Source organism: Rutidosis leptorrhynchoides, chromosome 1, assembly GCF_046630445.1.
Source record: "Rutidosis leptorrhynchoides isolate AG116_Rl617_1_P2 chromosome 1, CSIRO_AGI_Rlap_v1, whole genome shotgun sequence".
In the NCBI taxonomy this organism is placed as follows: Eukaryota; Viridiplantae; Streptophyta; class Magnoliopsida; order Asterales; family Asteraceae; genus Rutidosis; species Rutidosis leptorrhynchoides.
Genome location: NC_092333.1, coordinates 663,124,956 through 663,147,564, shown reverse-complemented (window position 1 = coordinate 663,147,564; position 22,609 = coordinate 663,124,956). Strand labels below are relative to the sequence as shown.

The following is a 22,609-nucleotide window of genomic DNA, read 5'->3' as shown; positions in this document are numbered from 1 at the left end:
AAACGAATTCGAGCTTTGAGTGATATGAGTTCAAACGGGGCAGTCAACTTCTGTTTCTTTAATTCCTTTGGGTTTTTTTTTTAATCCGATAGCAGCAATTTATAGTATCATATATATATATGGTGTTGAGGATGGTAATGGATGATTGATTTTTGCAGACATGAAGATATCAAATTTTAGTTGATAGTAGGATTGTGGAGGACAAGGAGTCACGAGCAGAGAGAAAAAAAACAGAAGATTGTGATATTTAATCCCTAAAATTACGCGTACAATATGTGTTATCATTTTCTTTCCTAATTAAAATTAATATTAATAATTAATAAATATAAATAAATATAATAATAATAATACTAACTAATAATAATAATAATAATAATAATAATAATAATAGTAATAATAATAATAATAATAATAATAATAGTAATAATAATAATATTAATAATAAATAATAATAATACTAAAATCATAAAATTGATAATAATAATAATATGATTAATGATAACATTGATAAATTGTATTATTTTTTTTAATAACAATAATAATAACTATAGTAATAATAATAATTTTTCTTAATGACAAAACATAATAATATTACCAATAATATCAAGTTACATGTTTTAATTTTTATGTCTATATATTGTTTATTATTAATAATACAGATATTAATACAAATCATAATGATGAGAGTAATACTAACAAAATTGATATAACGAATTATGTTTATCAAATCTCATATATATATATATATATATATATATATGTATATATATATATATATACTATATATTAAATTAATAGTACTAATATCAATATTAATAATAAAAGTAATGTAATAACTATATTTTAACTTGTAATTAAGTTTAATATTAATAATAATTCATTTTATTAATTATCTAATACTTATACCATATAATAACATATTTGAATATTTAATATTTATATATATATATATATATATATATATATATATATATATATATATTATATTGATATTACTATATTCATATAATATTAATTGTGTGCAGAATTCTTATCTATATTTATATATATTTATTTTGATAACATCTTAATTACTTTGTATTTTACTTTACGTATTTAATTCAAATGATTAAATGGTGTTATATCAATTTAATATATACACTTATATTTATATTTACACATATATATTTAGTTATATTTTCACACAATTGTTCGTGAATCGTTGGGAATAGTCAAAGGGTAATTGCACATATGAACATAGTTTAAAATCCTTGAGATTTCACATTACAGACTTTGCTTTTCGTGTTGAATTCATATTATAATAAAGTTTAAATTTGGTCGGAAATTTTCGAGTCGTCACAACTTTTGAGTTGACTTTTGGTTGACTTTAACTTTCAGTTGACTTTTGTTGAGTTTCTAATTAAGAAAACTTTCCTAAGATAGAAACTTTCCTAAAATAGAAACTTTCCAAAAATGGAAATATGCTAAAAATAGAAACTTTCTAAAAATAGAAAGTACGTGGTTATACGATGTCCTGATCATACCAAAACATATTGAGTGTTGTTCTATGCTTATTTTCAACAAGTACTATAGCTATCATACTAAGACTTGACCTAAGTTAGTTATTTATATCAACCTGCTTTATTTATAGGTTGGCGGTGTGGTCATTCTTGATCACTTTACCTTTTGCTGTTCGCATTTCTGTGTTGTTGCTTCACTTGCTTTAAGGTGAGTTATAGTCCCATTTTTTCTATTTTAAATCTATTGGAATGAGAATACATGCAATTTAGTTCACATATTGGACACAAGTGGAAATTGGTTTAAATTATTCATTGTGAGTTGAACGAAAATATTCCCTAATCTGGTAAATTTAATCACTGGTTTCTACTGGTGAATCCGAATCCTCTGGATAGATCTATCGGGCCTGACAACCCCATTTCATTCTAGTCGCGCTAGAGTTACAGACGGAATGTATTAGTACTTCTTATTTTGGAAGATACACCTGTTCAGTGTATATTGTTATATTGGTTTTATTAAGGGTATGGAGTTGTTAAGTGATTACCAGGTGGCTCACGGGTTAATGGAATAATGTTTTTATATGTTTTCGAGCATATAATTTTGTGGTCCAAGATGAGTCCTTATGTTTTCAAACATGAATTTTTATGGTTTAAATTAAATATTGTTTGCAATATTAAACCTATAATTCACTCAACATAAAAAGGGTTGACAATTTACTCGCATGTTTTATTCTCAGGTTCATGATTGATTGCTTCCGCTGTGCTCAAAGAGGCTGCATTGTCTGTAGCAGATTTTGATTTAAACATTAAACATTGCATTTTACTTTAAATACTGTTACATTTGGGTAGTTGTTGAGTTGTTTTGGTCAACCCTTTTTATACATTTGGGATGTTTTTTTTCTAAATTTACAAATGATCTAGATTTTCCTTTTGAGGAAATAAATTTTATTAAATGAATGCAATGTTGTTTATGAAAATTCATATAGAGTTATGATCAAGCTGTGGGACCAAGTGACGGAGCCGTTAAGGGTACTTGACGGGCTATCACCTTTTTCTTTTTGTTTACCTTTTTTTGCTCTACTTTTTGTCGCACCAGGAACATGAGAAAGAAATTGAACTGAATCATTAGGCAAACACGATGAAACAGTAGGGACAGAAACAGGCTGTAAAGCCTTCGGTATTGAAAGTTGTTCAACAGTGACAATTCTTCACACTACGTTCATCAACTTCAACCCCGATTGGGTCAGAAACACCATCTAAACCCGCAACTTCCGCATCCCATAAAGTCCCAAATTGTTGACCAACCTCTACCGATTCAATGCTCTCGACATCATCCAAATCATCCGCCTCATTCTCAGTCTCTGGTTGATTCAGGGTTCCTTTAACTCCATGATATCCATTGTTAACGTTAGCAACCTTCTCGTTAACAATATCACAATGTTGACCATAAAACGGATGGCTCGCATGAACAATTTAATTAGTAAAAGCTAAAAGCTTGGCAGGAAACTCATTTACTTGAAGGTCTGAAGGAATACTAAGCTCGTTAACCCAAACGTGACACACTGAGAAAATGTCATCTTCAAGATCTACCTCCACCGAATCGTGTAAATGTTTTGGATTCCCTGCTTAGACGAAGGCATACAAGGATCCCAAATTGCCCAGATTGCCAGAAATCTTTGCAACCTTTAAAACATCACCAAATAAACTTGCAACCTTTGAGATACTATCATCGAAAACATACGCAACCAGAATTCCTTTAATTCCACCCAAGTAAACTGGAAGAAACTCCGTGCTAAGTCAGTAAATGGTGAAACAAGCACGAATTCATTGGAGGCGTACAGAAAGGACCTTATTGAAGCTGATCACATCTTTGCACACAATTAACGGCCCGAACCTGCCTACTTTTCTAAATCAAGCTTATTTTTATTATTTAATGTTCTTATTTGTTTTTTGTTATAGGATTGTTTGTAGGTTTAGTTGAAGGACTGGTGCTGATACATTTTTTAACCTCAAGGACTATTGATGTTGATTATGATTTTGAAAGATGTAGTTGGAATAAGATTGCTTAGATATGGACATAGAGTGCTTAGATATGGATTTAGAGACATTGGGCTCCTTCTGGTTGTAGACTGCTTGTAAACACCCAGATCTACTTTTTAGTGTCTGGGTATATAAGCCTATTTCAAGGTAGATATTGATTCAATTCGTTCATTCCGATTTACATTTCATTCTCTCTGCCGATTAATTACAAACCCTAATTTTATCATTTTGTATTTATTGGCTCTATTTTTGAGTCAACATCAAGCGTCAATTTGTTGGCATCTTGATATCCGTTTAGAGCCTAAATTGAGTTCCAGGCAGGATTTAAAACCCATGGAAATTTGATTCTACCATTTACATGGCGTCTCAATTTTATTTTACTTTATTTTTTAAAAAAATTTCCTACTTATTGGCCGGAGATCCGCTTAGAAGCAATCTCTTTATCCGTCGAATATAGAAAGGGATGACTTTCTCTACTTTTGAGAGTGTTCCAATCTAATTGGAGAAATGACTTGTTTTTATTCTCGGATAGGGGAAGGATTGTCTACATCTCACCTCCCCCATACACCACTCATGTGGTATTGGATTTTGTTGTTGTTGTTGTTGTTGTTGTTGTTGTTGTTGTTGTTGTTGTTGTTGTTGTTGTTGTTGTTGTTGTTGTTGTTGTTGTATTTGATCATCACTTCGCTGATCATCTTCGATTATGTATGAATTGTATTAGATATTTCAGTCACGAACATCCTTGTGGCTGTAATTTCAGTTATTGATTGTGTTCAAGTTGTTATGATACGGATGTGATCACGAGCTTCAATTTTCCAAATGATAGACTTAGGTTAATATTGAACACAAATCAGTTCATGTTTAATTCCCAAGTGTATTATGTTTTAAAGGGTTATTTCACGAGCACATCAGCTGGTAGTGATTTTGAATTCCCTACGATGTGTAGAACCAGCTTTGAAGTCAGCTCCTTACTCAGCAAATGTCCTAAGGTCAGCTTAAAACAATCGAGGCAGCATCAAGAAGTTAATATTCCATGTGGGTAGCTTTGGCGTCCACCATAATCATGAATTAAGTGTTTCGAGATCCTTTCAGTTTGAGTTTTGATTAGAATATAATCTACTCAGATTGGATAGATATTTTAGTGTTTATTTCGCAAGAATAGAGTTTTGAAGTTTTCGATGGCTAACCAGCTCGGAAGACAAACTAGCACGGGTTGTTACAAATTAATGTCGAGGTAGCTTTTACACGAAGATATGGTTAAAATGGGTTGAAGACTAAGTTCATTTAGTTGAGTTTGATCTAGTTAAGTCTACTCAGCATTAAAGGGTTAGAAAATGGCGCATCTCAAAGTGAGCTATCATGAAAGAAGAGCCAGCACAACGTTGAATCAGCTCAACGAAGGGCCAGCAACAAGTTGAACCAGCACAACATGAATGATCAACAGGAGCTGTAACATCCTGATTTTTTTTATCACAGCGGAAGTACATTTAATTACTAAAATAATCATGGTTATAGTTTACAAACCATAGTTAACAAATCAACTTAGTTAACATTATTACAATATTCCAAAACGACAGTGTTACTTAAAAATATCAGAGTTCAGCTAATAGTCAAATATTTCTTCATCCCGTCCGTAGCACCCTTCCTACAGCAGTACCTAAACCTGTAATGGGTGAAAATGTGGGGAGAATTAGCACAAATGCTAAGTGAATGGATACTATCTAACAGACTAAGCATAAGCAACTGAACATGCCAGGGTCACATATATGCTAACGTCCTGAACTTGGTTTGACCAATATCCTTTGCTTAAAAATATTCGAGTTCCTACTTTTCGTGTCGAGGATGATGATATCAGGTGGAAGGACATTAATGGCAACTTAAATTTGTTCTCGGTGAGCTCAGCATGGAATTCCTTTCGGTCTCTAGCTATGGTGGTTAATTGGTATGATATTGTTTGGTTTTCTCAATGTATTCCTCGGCACTCGTTCTTGGTATGGTTACTCATGGGTGAGAAACTAAAAACTCAAGATAAACTTAAAAAATGGGAAATTAGAAGTGTTAAAAATATGCCGATTGTCTGTTCTTTGTGTTTAACGGAAGTTGACTCCCACGATCATTTGTTCTTTTATTGTCCGTTTTCTAGTCGTGTTTGGAGGTGCGTTTGGCAGTATAGTGACGTGTTTCAAGCTTGTGATTCATTGAAGGATGTTGTTCAATCTTTGTTGCCTATTACGTCAAAGAAGACCTCGGGTGTTATAGTGGCAAAACTTCTTTTTGGTGCTTCGGTCTACACTATATTGCAGGAGAGGAACTTAAGGTTGTTCAAGAAGATTTCTAGACCTTATGACAAAGTTTTCGATGCTATCTTCTCAATGGTTCGGTTGAAGATCATGTCGATAAAATGGAAGAATTCTGCTCAAGTTAGGATCATGAAAGATAGTTGGAAAGTTCCTTAATTTGTTTTTGTTTTGGTGTTTGTTGGCCGTTGAAAGGCTTGTTTAGTTTTTTGTTGGTTTCTGGTCGTTCGGGTTAGGGGCCTATCCCTTTCTCCGCTTTGGGCTTGCTTGTATCATTCATTTGTTTCATTAATATATTTGTGACGACCCAAAAATTTCCGACCAATTTTAAACTTAATCTTTATATTATTCCGACACGATAAGCAAAGTCTGTTAATTTGAATATTAAAAAAAAAAAATTTGAACTGTGTTCATGTATTCATTTAACCTCGACCAAATTCCGACGATTCACGAACCATTATATAAATTGATATGATTATATATGTATGTATATATATATATATATATATATATATATATATATATATATATATATATATATATATATATATATATATATTATAACTTGAAAACGTTAACAAAGTATTAAATGTATAATACTTTACATTAAACGTATTTGTTTCAATATATGTTTAATATACTTATCTACGGAATTAGAAGATTATACCAATGATTGAATTAGTAGATATTTCAGCGTTTATAAATCTCGTAAATATTATGATTTAATTATGAGTCTCTGTTGTGAGGTCCATGTTGACTTGAGAAATCTTTTCTTTTTATCAATATTCGGGAAATGGTAAAGTGATTTACAAGTGTGTCAATTAACGGGACCTAAACAAGGGTTAGTGGAGATTCCTGTTTGATTTTCAATTCATGCTTTACAATATATTCCTCGTGACTTTAATAAGATAACTATTTTAGCTTTCAATTTATTTAATGAGAAAGTAAGAACGTGGAGTGTAAAGAACTTAGATGTTGGGTACCGACAAGTTAAGTAAATTGACATTTTACATTAAGATGATTTCATACGTTTATTTAACCTTTGGACTTTATTTTACGCTTCACCAGCAAACAGTAATTTAAAAACTTGAAAACCTGTTATGATATAACGATTTCCATTATATTAACATTTTAACAAAATGATTCCTAAATATATTTAGATTTGGAAAACAAATTATAATATTTATTTGATTTAGTTTTAAATCTACTAAAACGTTTTCAGTTAAAAAAGAACTTTATTATTAAAATGTTTTATAAGTTATTTGTTTATATATATAAAATTTGAGGAACTTAATTACAGCTTTGTATTTGCAAATATATTTAGATAAATGTGATACGAAATAATAATTTCTAAACGATTGTTAATAAATTTTGAAATATATTAGTTTTGAAAAACTAAATATTATATTATTAAGTAAATATTTCAATTATACATAATATATACAAATTTATATTTCTAAATGAATATATATATATATATATATATATATATATATGTTTTACAATGTGATTAAATATAATATAAAATGTTTTGATTTTAAACAATACTATTATATATATATATATATATATATATATATATATATATATATATATATATATATATATATATATATATATTAGTAAATAACGAGACGATGATTTAATGAAGCAAATGACCATAACACTCAAATACATAAGTTACATTTCATATAATATAATTTTTGATGAATTAAGTCTAATGATTGATAAAGGTACACGTCGCGTAACGTAAAGTGCAAGTTTTCTAAGCGTACGAAAGAACGTTCGAAAAACCGAAATCGGGACATAAGTCGAACGCCAACGTACAAGTCATCGGAACTAAAATTACAAGCCTACTATACTCGTGAATATAATATAATATATATATAATTATATAGATTAAATATATATTTATATATATTATTAATTTAAAAGTGTCGGCAGCCTAAATTAGTTGATCGTGAGCTGGAATCATAAGCCATGCGATCGTATGGCCAAATGACCACAAACCCATGCGATCGCATGGGTAGTAGGTGGTGCTAACATCTCTATAAATTCGAACGAGTTTCAGTTTGAGGAATTTATTTTCATCAGACACTCCGTATAATGTTATATATTATTAATATTAATTATATTTATAAATAATACTTTTATTATTATTCTTATTATTATTATTGTTTTTTTAGTATTATAAAGTATTATACATAAAATACTACAACGGGGTTATGAGCGTGTAATTTCAAACAAGTTTTTCGAGCGGGATAGAGCTAAGGAAATTATGAGTTATAGCTATGAAGGTTATGGATATCGCTAGGGGTTTTGATCGTGAATCTAGTGTTTATCATTTCTGTTGCGTTCGCGTACTTTTCCTGCAATATTGAATCACAATATTGATACGTGAGTGACGATTCTATTTTATTATCTAAATTCATTTCTAATATTATTATTATTATTATTACTATCGTCATTATTATTATTATCTAATAATAATAATAATAATTATTATTATTATCATTATCGTCATCAATATAAGTATTATCATTAAAATTGTTATTATTATTATTATTATTATTAATACTATCGTTATTATCACTAAGATTATTAATAATAATAATAATAATAATAATAATATTATTATTATTATTATTATTATTATTATTATTATTATTATTATTATTATCATTATAATAATTATTAGTATTATCATTAGTATTATTATAATTATTATTATTAGTATCATTATCATTAAAACTAATATTAGTATCATCTAATTATTATGATTACTATTATTATCATTATTATGAATACGATATAAAAGAGAACTGAAAACTATTAAATAAGTCGATTAGGAAACAATGAGTATAAGTATCATGATTTAGTTAAAATATTGTTGAGATTATGACTTAGATTAAAATATCGTTTTTATTATTATTATTATTATTATTAAAGGTATCGTTATTATTAAAAGTTATCGCTTTTATTAAATCATCATTTTTATTAAAAATTATCATTTCTATTAATATTATTATCATTATTATTAACTATTAATAACATTAATATTATTACTAATATTATCATCAATATCGCTATAGTAGTATCATTATTACTAAAAGTTATTAAAAATTATTATAGTTATCGTAATAATGTAACTCTACATTCATTATTATTATTAATATTATTTTATCAAATAAATATTAAATATATAAAAATATAATTACTACTTATAATACAACTATATTAATATTACATATCACTATATTTTTATCATTAAAATGATATTAATTGAGCTATATACAAATTACATCAATTATTATATAAAAATATATTTTTATCATATATAAATTTTTATTTATAATATATTATAAAGAGCGATAAAAATGATATTTTTAAACTACTTTAATAAATATTTACTATATAAATATTTGCACTACGAAAATAAATATTAAAAATATATATATATATATATATATATATATATATATATATATATATATATATATATATATATATATATATATATATATATATATATATATATATATATATATATATATATATATATATATATATATATATATATATATATATATATATATATATATATATATATAACTGATATGAGTTCGTGAATCCGAGGCCAACCCTGCACTTGTTCAGTGCTGTCATATGCGTAATTACTACGAAATACAGTATCGTGAGTTTCATTTGCTCCCTTTTTAAATGCTTTTACAATATATATTTTTGAGACTGAGAATACATGCGCTGCTTTTATAACTGTTTTACGAAATAGACACAAGTAATTGAAGCTACATTCTATGATTGGATTATTATACCGAATATCACCCTTTTTAGTCTGATAACCTAAGAATTAGGGAACAGACACCCTAATTGATGCGAATCCTAAAGATATATCTATCGGGCCCAACAACCCCGTCCGGGTTACGGATGCTTTAGTACTTCGATTTATCATATCTGATGAGAGTCCCGGAATGATGGGGATATTCTAGATGCATTTTATTAATGTCGGTTACCAGGTGTTCACCATATGAATAATTTTTATACACAGGTTATGTGTATTATTATATTACACAGGTTAGAAACTCAGCATGACTTACTGTAATATAATCACGTTGATCAAGTGTGATTATATTATACTAACTCATGCTTCAGCTCCCAACACCACTTCAAAAATATTCATATTTTAAACTCGAAGGTTTCAGAATTTAGAAACTAAAATAGTTTCTTTTATGATGTTACACAGATATCGCAAGGAGAAAATTGATTTCCGATAAGAATGATTATGGAATTATCTCCAGAAATATGGAGGATATTTATAATGAAAGATACGATGATATCTTAGAATTTCTAATATCAGAGGATGATGAAGAATATTGTCCGCAAGGGTTTAGATTCGGAAGCAAGGTATTCGTTAATGGCTTTAGCAGATACTGAATCATTTAGATTCTTTGAAGGCAGGTTTATTCTTTGTGATTTGTCCACAGCCTCCTTCATACTTTGCTCAATCCGTTTTTCAGTACCAAACTTTCTCTTTTTCTGTGCTTTTCCAACACACTACTCTTTATCATCAAACTTTTGACTGTTAAGGTCGTTTACAGTTTTTGCTGCTTCATCAACATTTTTCCAATTTCGGAGAACTAGTTTCGTAGTTTGGGATGTTTTTCAGAAACTTCACATTCAGAGTATGTAAGTCTAGAAGATAGACATTATAAGTATATATATAACTGTTGGCGTAGAATTGCTGCAAAATTCGAAATACTGATTGCTAATTCCCGGTAGTTGGTATGGCAATTATTGTTACAAAATGTGGATGAGTACATGATAGGATTTCAATGAACAATTATAATGGTTTTTCAAAGAGACTTAAGCCAATGACTAATGAAGTTGCTGGTAAGTTTACTGCTAATGTGGTGGAACATGAAAGGTTCCCCAGTAACAAGAACGTATATGTCAAGGTTATAATAAGGTAAATCTGAAAAGTCAAAGTTGACTGGTTGGAAGTGTGGTAAAACTGGATACTTTGAAAAGGATTTGCAAGATTATTTTTGGTAATGACAACATTAAAGGATCTTGCACAGTTTTGAAGTCAAAGTATAGCTTTGAAAGATGTAGTGATCTAAGAATGATGTCACTGGTTTAGAGTTATGACTTGGATTCTGATCCATCAATATCAAGATATGTAATTGAATTTGTATGAAAACTATTGTATTTCGTTGTGAGCATGGTTAATAAATTTGTGAATCAAAGTTGAAGAATGTACAATGTAACATATTAGTTGTGAATTTATATATTTTTTGAGTATTACCTACCCGTTAAAGATTTCACAAGTAATATTTTGTACAAAAGAAATTTCATTACAGTCTTTATGAAAATATATGTATGTATATTTTCTTCAGATGTAATACAGATTTAATGAGTTAATATCATATTAAGCTCATTTGATTTTTTTGGCTTGACTTAGAAATGATTAATCTTTAAAATATTAAAGATTACATAATCTTTGCGGAGTATTTCGCTAATGAAGTCAATACTTCATTATTTATTCTTATTCCTCGGTGAAGGATGTTGGTGCTCGTGGAAATTTTGTGAACCTTACAAGGCACAAATGATGTTTTCTGGAAAGTTTCGAGTATATCGAAAATGATAATGTAAAATCAATTATGTAATTGAATAATACACTTGGTTTATTAGGAAATGGAATTCATTGAGTTAAAACAGAGATTTGTAGTTAACGATGGTTAAGATGTTAACGAAGGATGTACATCATAGCATATTAGTAATATGAATTAACCGAGCAGTATCTACCCCTTAATATTCACACGTAATAGCTTAGTACGAAAAGATTTAAGATAGTTTTAAATTTTATATATATAAGATATACATATAAATTCTTTAGATAAATTGAGTTATTACTTCATAACTCATTAATACAATATACTCGTTGTTGACTTGTAATGATGTCCACGGCGATTTCTTGAACTGACGGAGCTTGTGATGTTAGAGGTTCTGCTGATTCTGACGATGTTGACAGCACTGACTGTGCTGATGAGGCTAAGGGTACTGTTGATGCTGTTGGTAAAATAAGTCTAGCTTGTATCTTACACCATTTGGATAAGGGTTTTTACTCTATCGGATTTAGGGTTAAGGCTAGAATAGATAATCTCTAAACTTTAGAAATTACATAATCGCCGTAGAATGTTTCTCCAATGAGGTTATGAATCCATACTTCATCGTTTGTCGTTGCTGGTACTTCTTGGTACCTATGGTGCGTATGATGTTGATATCCGAGGTACAGATTGTGATGTTGAGGCGTGTGATGCGGATGTGGTTGTTAGTGGTGGTAATGATCCTGTTGGTGTAGATGATGGTGGTACCGGTTATGCTGCAGGTGCTGCTGCTGGTGTTCGTAACCCTTGCACCATATTCTCCAAAGCCACTACCCGAGCACGAAGCTCGTTGACTTCTTCTATTATACCGGGATGATCGGTGGTTCGGACGATCGGATAAATAAGATTTATAATATGGGATAGTATATAATCATGATGAGATACTCTGGAAATGAGAGAGAAAATAGTATTACAAATAGGTTCGCCGGTAAGTGCTTCAGGTTCTTCGCCAAGAGGTGAATGTGGTGGATGGAAGGGATCACCTTCTTCTTGTCTCCAATGATTAAGTAGGCTACGAACCTGTAACATCCCGCATTTTTCTGTTAAATTTATTTTTAACACCGTCTTTTTTTTAGATAATATCTTTCGTTATCTAAATTTGTATATTTCGTTAACTAACGTTCTTAATATTCCCGTTATTTAATTATAACATCACTCGTTAATTTGCGTTTTTAAAATATTCGTTCGGTAAAATCCCGCACCCGCTTTTAAACTCGAGGGGCCGGAGTTGCCAAGTGGGCAAACTAGTTGACTAGGTCAACTAGTCAACCCACTTTCTACCATTCATTCATTTTCATCATCTCCCTCATCTCTTTTTCTCTCCATCTCAACACAAACACCCAATTCAATCATTCATCATCTAAATTCGATCTAGGAGGCTTACAACAAAACAAATTACATATTTGGAATCCTCTCTTCATCCTCTACAATTTGATACCAACTTCATCTCGTTTGGGTAACGTTTCTAAAACACTAGATTTCTCTAAATTCGTTTTATACACTTGAAATGGTGTTAGTTAGTGTCTATGGCTCGTGTCTAGCATGAATATACGTTTTGTTTGCTCGATTTGTTGTTTTTGGTGTAACTATATTGAACATGAAAAGTGCTTGCTTAATCTTTGATTTTGGATGAGTTAATGTTGTTTAAATGTTAAAGTTCATGTATTAAAAGTGTTACTAGCATCATTAGCTTCAAATTGATGTGTAGGTTGATTTAGAAAAGCTTCATTTACAAAATTGTTGAATTCATGATTTTGGTTAGGGTTTGATGAACTTTAAAACGGGATTTTGATGCATTGAATGCTTGTTAATGTTGTTAGTAAGTATTTAATTGTATTGTATGTTTCATTACCTTCAAAACGATGTATCGTATGTGTAAATTTGATTCCCGAGTCAAGAAATGCGTTTTGTGAACTTGAAACTTTGATTTTGAACGTTTAATGATCATTTGATGAGGTTTTCATTGTTGTTAATGATGGATTTGATTCATGAAATGTGTTTAGTTGTATTCCTATTTAAATTACCTTTCCAACGATATAAGATACGTGTTTTGAATGTTAACGAGTCAAAAGTTATGATCGTTTGAAGTTGAAATCGTATAAGTGAAAACTGCCCCAGAATTCGCTGATACAGCTGCAGATGCGGCGCATCTGCCTCAGATGCGGCGCATCTGAGGCAGACTGCCCAAAAAAGTCAATTTTCTTTTAATTCTAAGTATGCTACGCACCCCCGATCAACATGAAACTTGGACAACATGCTCATATATGATTTCTAAGCTTAGGAAAATAGTCCGGGACCCGACCCGACCCCGTTGACTTTTTCGTTGACTTTGACCAAGTTTGACTTTTATTCAAACTTAACAAAACACTTATGCAAACGTTCTAACATGCGTTCATACTTGATTCTTGCATGAAACTTGACAACGTGATTCACTTGCTATACTATTCGAGTCGTAACGAGCCATAGGACTAATTGAACACATTTCGCTCAACCTTGTGTCGTAACCGGTTAATTGATACAACTTACTTGTTTAGGTCAAGGCTAAACAACTTTCATACACACGTTTACTTTGTGAAGTACCTTTATACTCGTGCACTCGAGGTGAGATCATAGTCCCACCTTTTCAACAACTTTTTATACTTTTAAATTGTGGGCTGAGAAACATATACTTTGTTACATTTTGTACTACTTACTTTTATACTTTGAACACAAGTACGATGAAACAAACATTCCACAGCGAGTTAGAACAAAAATCCTCAATTCGATTATCATTAGTTACACTTGCAGGGTGTAAGCGAGAACTTATATTGTGTGGCCATACGGGTTTGACAAACCCTCATTTCGGACGGTTCGCTACCGTCTACGGATGAAATATATTTTCGAGAAACAGTGTATGTTCTAACACTATTGTGATGGGGTTCTATGGAAGGAAACGTTAAGTCTTGATAATTGGGTGCTCGCGAACAAACTTTTGGAATGCAAACGATTTGGATAATCAATATATTGGAAATACTAAATCTTGTGGTTCAAAATATAACGTTTACAAATACACCTATGATTTCACCAACGTTTTTGTTGACAGTTTTCTATATGTTTCTCAGGTTCATACTCAGCTACTTGATACATGCTTCCGCACACTTTGATTACTTGCTTGAGGTCAAGCATACATGCATACGCTAGTGATAGTACTTTTGGATTCAAACTTAAAGCATACATACTTACGCTATTTATAGCAACTGTGATTTTCAACTTATATTATGTCGCAAGTTATTTCATTTATACTCTACAACTTTTGTAAACTTAAACTTGTTTGTCGAACCGTTTGGTAAACTAAACTTTGTAAGTCTTGTACGTTTCAAATGAATGCGACATAATTTTGGTCAAACGCGTCTCATATAGGGACTATGACCACGCAACGGGACCTAAGTTAACGGCGCCGTCAATGACGATTTTGTAGGGTCGCTACAGAACCCATCCCCAATTCATCTAGAATAGGTGATGGCTGATTGGTTGATCCATTCCGGTTACACTTTCTTCAGAGTTCAGGTGAATATCCATATCAGAATAGCTGTCGGAGTTTAAGGAATTTGAACTAGATACGGGATCCATCTTGTATAATTAGAGAGATGATTTTCGATATGAAATAGAGTATAGAATTTAGATTGGTACTCTTCAACACATAATTTTACATATGTATATATAATACCAAAATCCCGTAAATTACGGAGAAATTTTCGGAAGATGTCAGGAAAAGTTTACAGTAACAGATATGCTAAGATATGAATTTTGTCGGTACACTATCTATGCAGTAAGACGTGTCTAGACTTAGGAATGATAAGCAAAACTCGGTAAAAACAGATACGGTCATAGTCCAAACTCACTAATGCATCCTAACAATTATCAATTAGAGACACTTATGCAAGACCTGGTTCACTAGGACCAACGCTCTGATACCAACTGTGACGACCCGTCCAAATCCATCTGGATGAACACGTCATTCATTGATTTCATTGTGAGGTATTTGACCTCTATATGATACGTTTTGTAAACATTGCATTCTTTTCAAAAGGTACACAATAAATGGATATCAATTTCTAAGGTTTTCAACGTTTGATGATTTCTACATATAGACAATCACCATAAATAATAGTTTACCATAATACATCCGTTGACAATGAAGTCAAAATAAGATACACGGTGATGATTTTGTGAATGCAAAGTTTTCTTAAATAAAGCATGTATGACTCCATGCACATAGCTTGTATCACATATAAGCAAACAGCAGAAGACTTCTAGAAACCTGAGAATAAACATGCTTAAAAGTGTCAACATAAAGGTTGGTGAGTTCATAGTTTTAATGTTGCGCATAATCTGTATATAAAGGTGAATCACAATTTTTCAGTTGTTTCAACCAGAAACGTTTATCAAAATATTCTACGAAATTGAGCACCCTGGTAACTAAACTTAACGTATATTTATTTTATACCCTTTGTATAATCATCTTAATAATACACACAAACCAACGTGTACGCTTCTCAAATAGCATACGTCCGTTAAAAGGCTAGTGCACTAGCTCGGACGGGGATATCAAGCCCTATGGATCCATATATAACTACTCGCACCCACCAGTTCTTATAACCGGCAGTTACTAGTTACCAAAGCTAAGGGATTTTCGGTTCAAACTCGGTGTAGAATTTAGTATGTACTTGTATCCATTGCGTTTAAAATAAAGTGCATGTATTCTCAGCCCAAAAATATAGATTGCAAAAGCAATTAAAAAAAGAGCAAATGAAACTCACCTTAGCAGCATATAAAGTCGTTCACCAAAATGTGACCGAAACTCAGATTACCAAATAACCGTAGATCTCAATCTAGAGAACATATTGAAATGTCCCGTTCTTATTGATTAAAAACGTTCCATATTAATTGATTTCGTTGCGAGGTTTTGACCTCTATATGAGACGTTTTTCAAAGACTGCATTCATTTTTAAAACAAACCATAACCTTTATTTCATCAATAAAGGTTTAAAAAGCTTTACGTAGATTATCAAATAATGATAATCTAAATTATCCTGTTTACACACGACCATTACATAATGGTTTACAATACAAATATGTTACAACAAAATAAGTTTCTTGAATGCAGTTTTTGCACAATATCATACAAGCATGGACTCCAAATCTCGTCCTTATTTAAGTATGCGACAGCGGAAGCTCTTAATAATCACCTGAGAATAAACATGCTTAAAACGTCAACAAAAATGTTGGTGAGTTATAGGTTTAACCTATATATATCAAATCATAATAATAATAGACCACAAGATTTCATATTTCAATACACATCCCATACATAGAGATAAAAATCATTCATATGGTGAACACCTGGTAACCGACATTAACAAGATGCATAATATAAGAATATCCCCATCATTCCGGGACACCCTTCGGATATGATATAAATTTCGAAGTACTAAAGCATCCGGTACTTTGGATGGGGTTTGTTAGGCCCAATAGATCTATCTTTAGGATTCGCGTCAATTAGGGTGTCTGTTCCCTAATTCTTAGATTACCAGACTTAATAAAAAGGGGCATATTCGATTTCGATAATTCAACCATAGAATGTAGTTTCACGTACTTGTGTCTATTTTGTAAATCATTTATAAAACCTGCATGTATTCTCATCCCAAAAATATTAGATTTTAAAAGTGGGACTATAACTCACTTTCACAGATTTTTACTTCGTCGGGAAGTAAGACTTGGCCACTGGTTGATTCACGAACCTATAACAATATATACATATATATCAAAGTATGTTCAAAATATATTTACAACACTTTTAATATATTTTGATGTTTTAAGTTTATTAAGTCAGCTGTCCTCGTTAGTAACCTATAACTAGTTGTCCACAGTTAGATGTACAGAAATAAATCGATAAATATTATCTTGAATCAATCCACGACCCAGTGTATATGTATCTCAGTATTGATCACAACTCAAACTATATATATTTTGGAATCAACCTCAACCCTGTATAGCTAACTCCAACATTCACATATAGAGTGTCTATGGTTGTTCCGAAATATATATAGATGTGTCGACATGATAGGTCGAAACATTGTATACGTGTCTATGGTATCTCAAGATTACATAATATACAATACAAGTTGATTAAGTTATGGTTGGAATAGATTTGTTACCAATTTTCACGTAGCTAAAATGAAAAAAATTATCCAATCTTGTTTTACCCATAACTTCTTCATTTTAAATCCGTTTTGAGTGAATCAAATTGCTATGGTTTCATATTGAACTCTATTTTATGAATCTAAACAGAAAAGTATAGGTTTATAGTCGGAAAAATAAGTTACAAGTCGTTTTTGTAAAGGTAGTCATTTCAGTCGAAAGAACGACGTCTAGATGACCATTTTAGAAAACATACTTTCACTTTGAGTTTAACCATAATTTTTGGATATAGTTTCATGTTCATAATAAAAATCATTTTATCAAAATAAAAACTTTTAAATCAAAGTTTATCATAGTTTTTAATTAACTAACCCAAAACAGCCCGCGGTGTTACTACGACGGCGTAAATCCGGTTTTACGGTGTTTTTCGTGTTTCCAGGTTTTAAATCATTAAGTTAGCATATCATATAGATATAGAACATGTGTGTAGTTAATTTTAAAAGTCAAGTTAGAAGGATTAACTTTTGTTTGCGAACAAGTCTAGAATTAACTAAACTATGTTCTAGTGATTACGAGTTTAAACCTTCGAATAAGATAGTTTTATATATATGAATCGAATGATGTTATGAACATCATTACTACCTCAAGTTTAGTAGGTAAACCTACTGGAAGTGACAAGAAATGATCTAGCTTCAAAGGATCTTGGATGGCTTGAAAGTTCTTGAAGTAGAATCATGACACAAAAACAAGTTCAAGTAAGATTTTTACTCGAATTAAGATAGTTTATAGTTATAGAAATTGAATAAAAGTTTGAATATGAATATTACCTTGAATAAGAAAGATAACCTACTGTATATAACAAAGGTTTCTTGATCTTAGATGATTACTTGGAATGGATTAGAAAGCTTGGAAGTAAATTAGTAAACTTGAAGGGATTTTTGAAGTGTTCTTGAAGTGTTCTTCCTATGATGATTATAGCTTGATTCTTGAAGTGATTTTTGGAGAAGATGATGATTAACTACTGGAAAAATACGTTCATAATAGTGTGTGTGTGTGTTGAGAGAGAATTAGAAAGAGAATTGGAAGTGAAATGGAGTGAATGATGAGTGGTAATTGGTGAGTGGTGAGTGGGGTTAAAAGGAGTTCTAGTTAGTTGACTAGCTCATGGTAGAAGTTAAAATTGATTAGTCATACATGACATAATCAAGAGTGGAATCCCATGCTAGTTCCTATTGGTATATACTCATAGTAAGTACGTTTTGAAGCTGTGTATAATACGGGTAAGAATACGACTAGAATTCTTGATGAAAGAAAAGAATGGAAAAGTAACTGTAACCATTTTTGTTAAGTATGAGTGTTTTGATATATGTCTTGAAGTCTTCCAAAAGTATCTTAATACATCTAAACACACTACATGTATATACATTTTAACTGAGTCGTTAAGTCATCGTTAGTCGTTACATGTAAGTGTTGTTTTGAAACCTTTAAGTTAACGATCTCAATTAATGTTGTTAACCCATTGTTTATTATATCTAATGAGATGTTAAATTATTATATTAGCATGATATTATGATATATTAATATATCTTAATATGATATATATACATTTAAATGTCGTTACAACGATAATCGTTACATATATGTCTCGTTTCGAAATCCTTAAGTTAGTAGTCTTGTTTATATGTATATAACTCATTGTTAATATACTTATGGAGATACTTACTTATCATAATCTCATGTTAACCATATGTATATCCATATATATATCGTCATGTCGTTTTTACAAGTTTTAACGTTCGTGAATCGCCGGTCAACTTGGGTGGTCAATTGTCTATATGAAACATATTTCAATTAATCAAGTCTTAACAAGTTTGATTGCTTAACATGTTAGAAACATTTAATCATGTAAATATCAATCTCAATTAATATATATAAACATGGAAAAGTTCGGGTCACTACACATATGTTGGTCAATAAATGTCTATCAAGCTAGGTCAGGTCGTAGTGTATCACAATCCTAATGCTCGAGATTGACATACAAAAGTTATCAAAAGTCATTTCAAAAAGTCAACTTGACTCAATAGTAACTTTTAAAATTTATACTATAGTTTGAATGATCATGGTAATCGAAAATAGTTTAACATTTCACATGGTTTCCCAATACTTGTATAATTAAACTATAGTTTTATAAAGCTTTAAAATATGATAAAACAATCAGTTTTGACAATTGTTCAACAAAACGAGACGTGCCTTATATAAAAATTCATTTACTCGGCTGGTAATATTTAAAAATCCATTTTATCAATCTTGTAAACCATTTGTTTAAATCTTAATTGCAGATTCAAAAGCAATTTCAATTAACATCAATCATAATTCAGTTGATCATATCTTTTAATCCGTTCATCGAAACTATTCGATATCTAAATGAAAAGTTACTGATTTTTCGCAAGCTTTTCAAAAACATGCATATCATATACCTTTTATCAGTAATATATGTATTTAATTCGTGATTCATCATAACTGTTTAACGACAAAATTTAGCATACAAGCATGCATAAACATATATACTCGAGCACTAGACATGGATACATTATTAATATATAAAAGATAAGATATGAATACTCACGTATCAATATTGTGATTCAATATTGCAGGAAAGTACGTAGACGTAACAGAGATGATAAATACTAGGTTTGACTTGCAAAATAATACTCACGAACATTACCCATAGCCTCCATAGCTATAACCCATAGTTTCCTTAGCTCTATCCCGCTCGAAAACCAGTTTTTGAAGGTGACACGCTCATGACCTCGTCGTAGTATTTTAGGTATAATACTACTAATAATACTCCTAACTATAAGATTAATATTAATATTAATCTTAATAATTATAATAATAATAATAATAATAATAATAATAATAATAATAATAATAATAATAATAATAATAATAATAATAATAATAATAATAATATAAATAAATAAATATAATACATACGGAGTAATGATAGATGGATATGATATGTGTGTGTTTGAGTCCAGTCGATCGAGCTTTATATAATGTGTCCTGATTTCTTACCCCATGCGATTGCATGGGGTTCCTTTTTCATTTTCATGCAATCGCATGAAGAAGTTCCCCAGCTGGTATCCATTTTCAATTCATGTCGACACATGATTAATATATATTAATTATAAATAATTATTTAATCTATTTTATTAATTATATATTATATTATATTTACGCTCATGGTAAAAATATAATTTTTGTTCAAATGACTCGTACGTTGTCACTTGACTCATGTACCACTTTCGGTTTTTCGAACGCACTTTCGTACGTTTAGAAAACTTGCCTTTTACGTTACGCGACGTGTACCCTTGTTAATAATTTGACTTACTCATCAATAATTTATCTTATAAAAATGTAACTTATATAATTTGAGTGTTATGGTCATTTGCTTCTATAAATCAATGGCTTGTTGTTCTTCAAAATATATTATTTTAAATCAGGACGTTTTATGACTAAGTTAATATTATATTTTTGTAAAAAAATATATATATATATATATATATATATATATATATATATACGTATATTTTCTAATCCAATTATAATGGTTCGTGAATCGTCAGGGTTTGGTCAAGGTTAAATGAATGTATGAATACAGTTTACACTTCTTGGGATTCAACTTAACAAACTTTGCTTATCGTGTCGGAATAATATAAAGATAAAGTTTAAATTTGGTCAGAAATTTCCGGGTTGTCACAGTCGACAATTAGTTACATTACGAAGTTTAAAGTACAATTGAAACATATGCGACACAATTTAAGAATAAGTCAAAAGACGCTCCACGTATGCATGTATACTCGACATCCAAGCAAGTATAAAAAATAATGTGCAGAAGCATGTATCACCTAGCATTCAAGGACCTGAGAAAACATATAAAAAACTGTCAACGAAAAACGTTGGTGAAATCATAGGTGTAATAGTAACGTTGTTTTTAAACCACAAGATTTAATATAGTTGATTATCCAAATCGTTTGTATTCCAAAAGTATGTTCGCGAGCACCCAATTATCAAGACTTAACTGTTTTGTACCCTGTTACGTAGTGTTAGAACATACACTAAACTCGAAAATTTATTTCATCCACTAACGATAGTGAACCGTCCGAATGAGCGCTCGTCAAGCCCAATGTGATCACATAACATAAGTTCACGTTTACACCCTGCAAGTGTAACTAATGATAACTGAATTGAGGCTTTTTGTTCAAACTCGCTGTGGAATGTTTGTTTTTGTACTTGTGTTCAAAGCATAAAAGTATGATACATATATGTTTCTCATCCCATAGTTTAAAAGTAAAATTCGTTGAAAAGGTGGGACTATGATCTCACCTTGAGTGCACATATGAATAAGTACTTCACAAAGTAACGTGTGCAAGAACGAATGCTAGTCTTGACCTAAACAAGTAGGTCGTATCAATAACGGTAAACACGATGGGTCAAAGTTGTTCGATTAGTCATATGGCTCGTTACGACTCGATTACATATAGCATGTGAATCACGTTGCCAAGTTTCATGCATGATACAAATATAAAAGCATGTTAGGATGATTGCATAAGTATTTGGTTAAGTTTAAACAAAAGTCAACTTTGGTCAAGTCAAAGTCAACGAAAAAATCTACACATTCGGGTCGGGTCCCGAACTATTTTTCTGAGGTTTTTAATCATATATAAGCATGTTAGAACAAGTTACATGTGAATCGGAGGTGCGTAGCATAGCAAACATTTTTCGAAATTTGACCATGTAGGTCAGTCCCTGAATGCGGCTTATGTCGCGTCGCGACCAAGGATTGCCGCGCCACGGAAATCAACGTGAACTGGTGTCTGGCCAGTTTCAATTATTCAAGTCTCAACCA

General features: G+C 30.7%; 1 protein-coding gene across 1 annotated transcript; it reads left to right on the top strand.

Annotated features, from left to right (window-relative positions):
• The first annotated feature begins 5,464 nt into the window (after nt 1-5,464).
• On the top strand, nt 5,465-5,992 carry LOC139850577 (uncharacterized). The gene has a single exon (XM_071840141.1). The coding sequence runs from the start codon at nt 5,465-5,467 to the stop codon at nt 5,990-5,992; it is 528 nt and encodes a 175-aa protein (XP_071696242.1).
• The last annotated feature ends 16,617 nt before the right edge of the window (nt 5,993-22,609 follow it).

Coding starts and splice junctions, on each gene's coding strand:
- LOC139850577 (XM_071840141.1), top strand. CDS start 5,465: ATGGTGGTTAATTGGTATGATATTGTTTGGTTTTCTCAATGTATTCCT.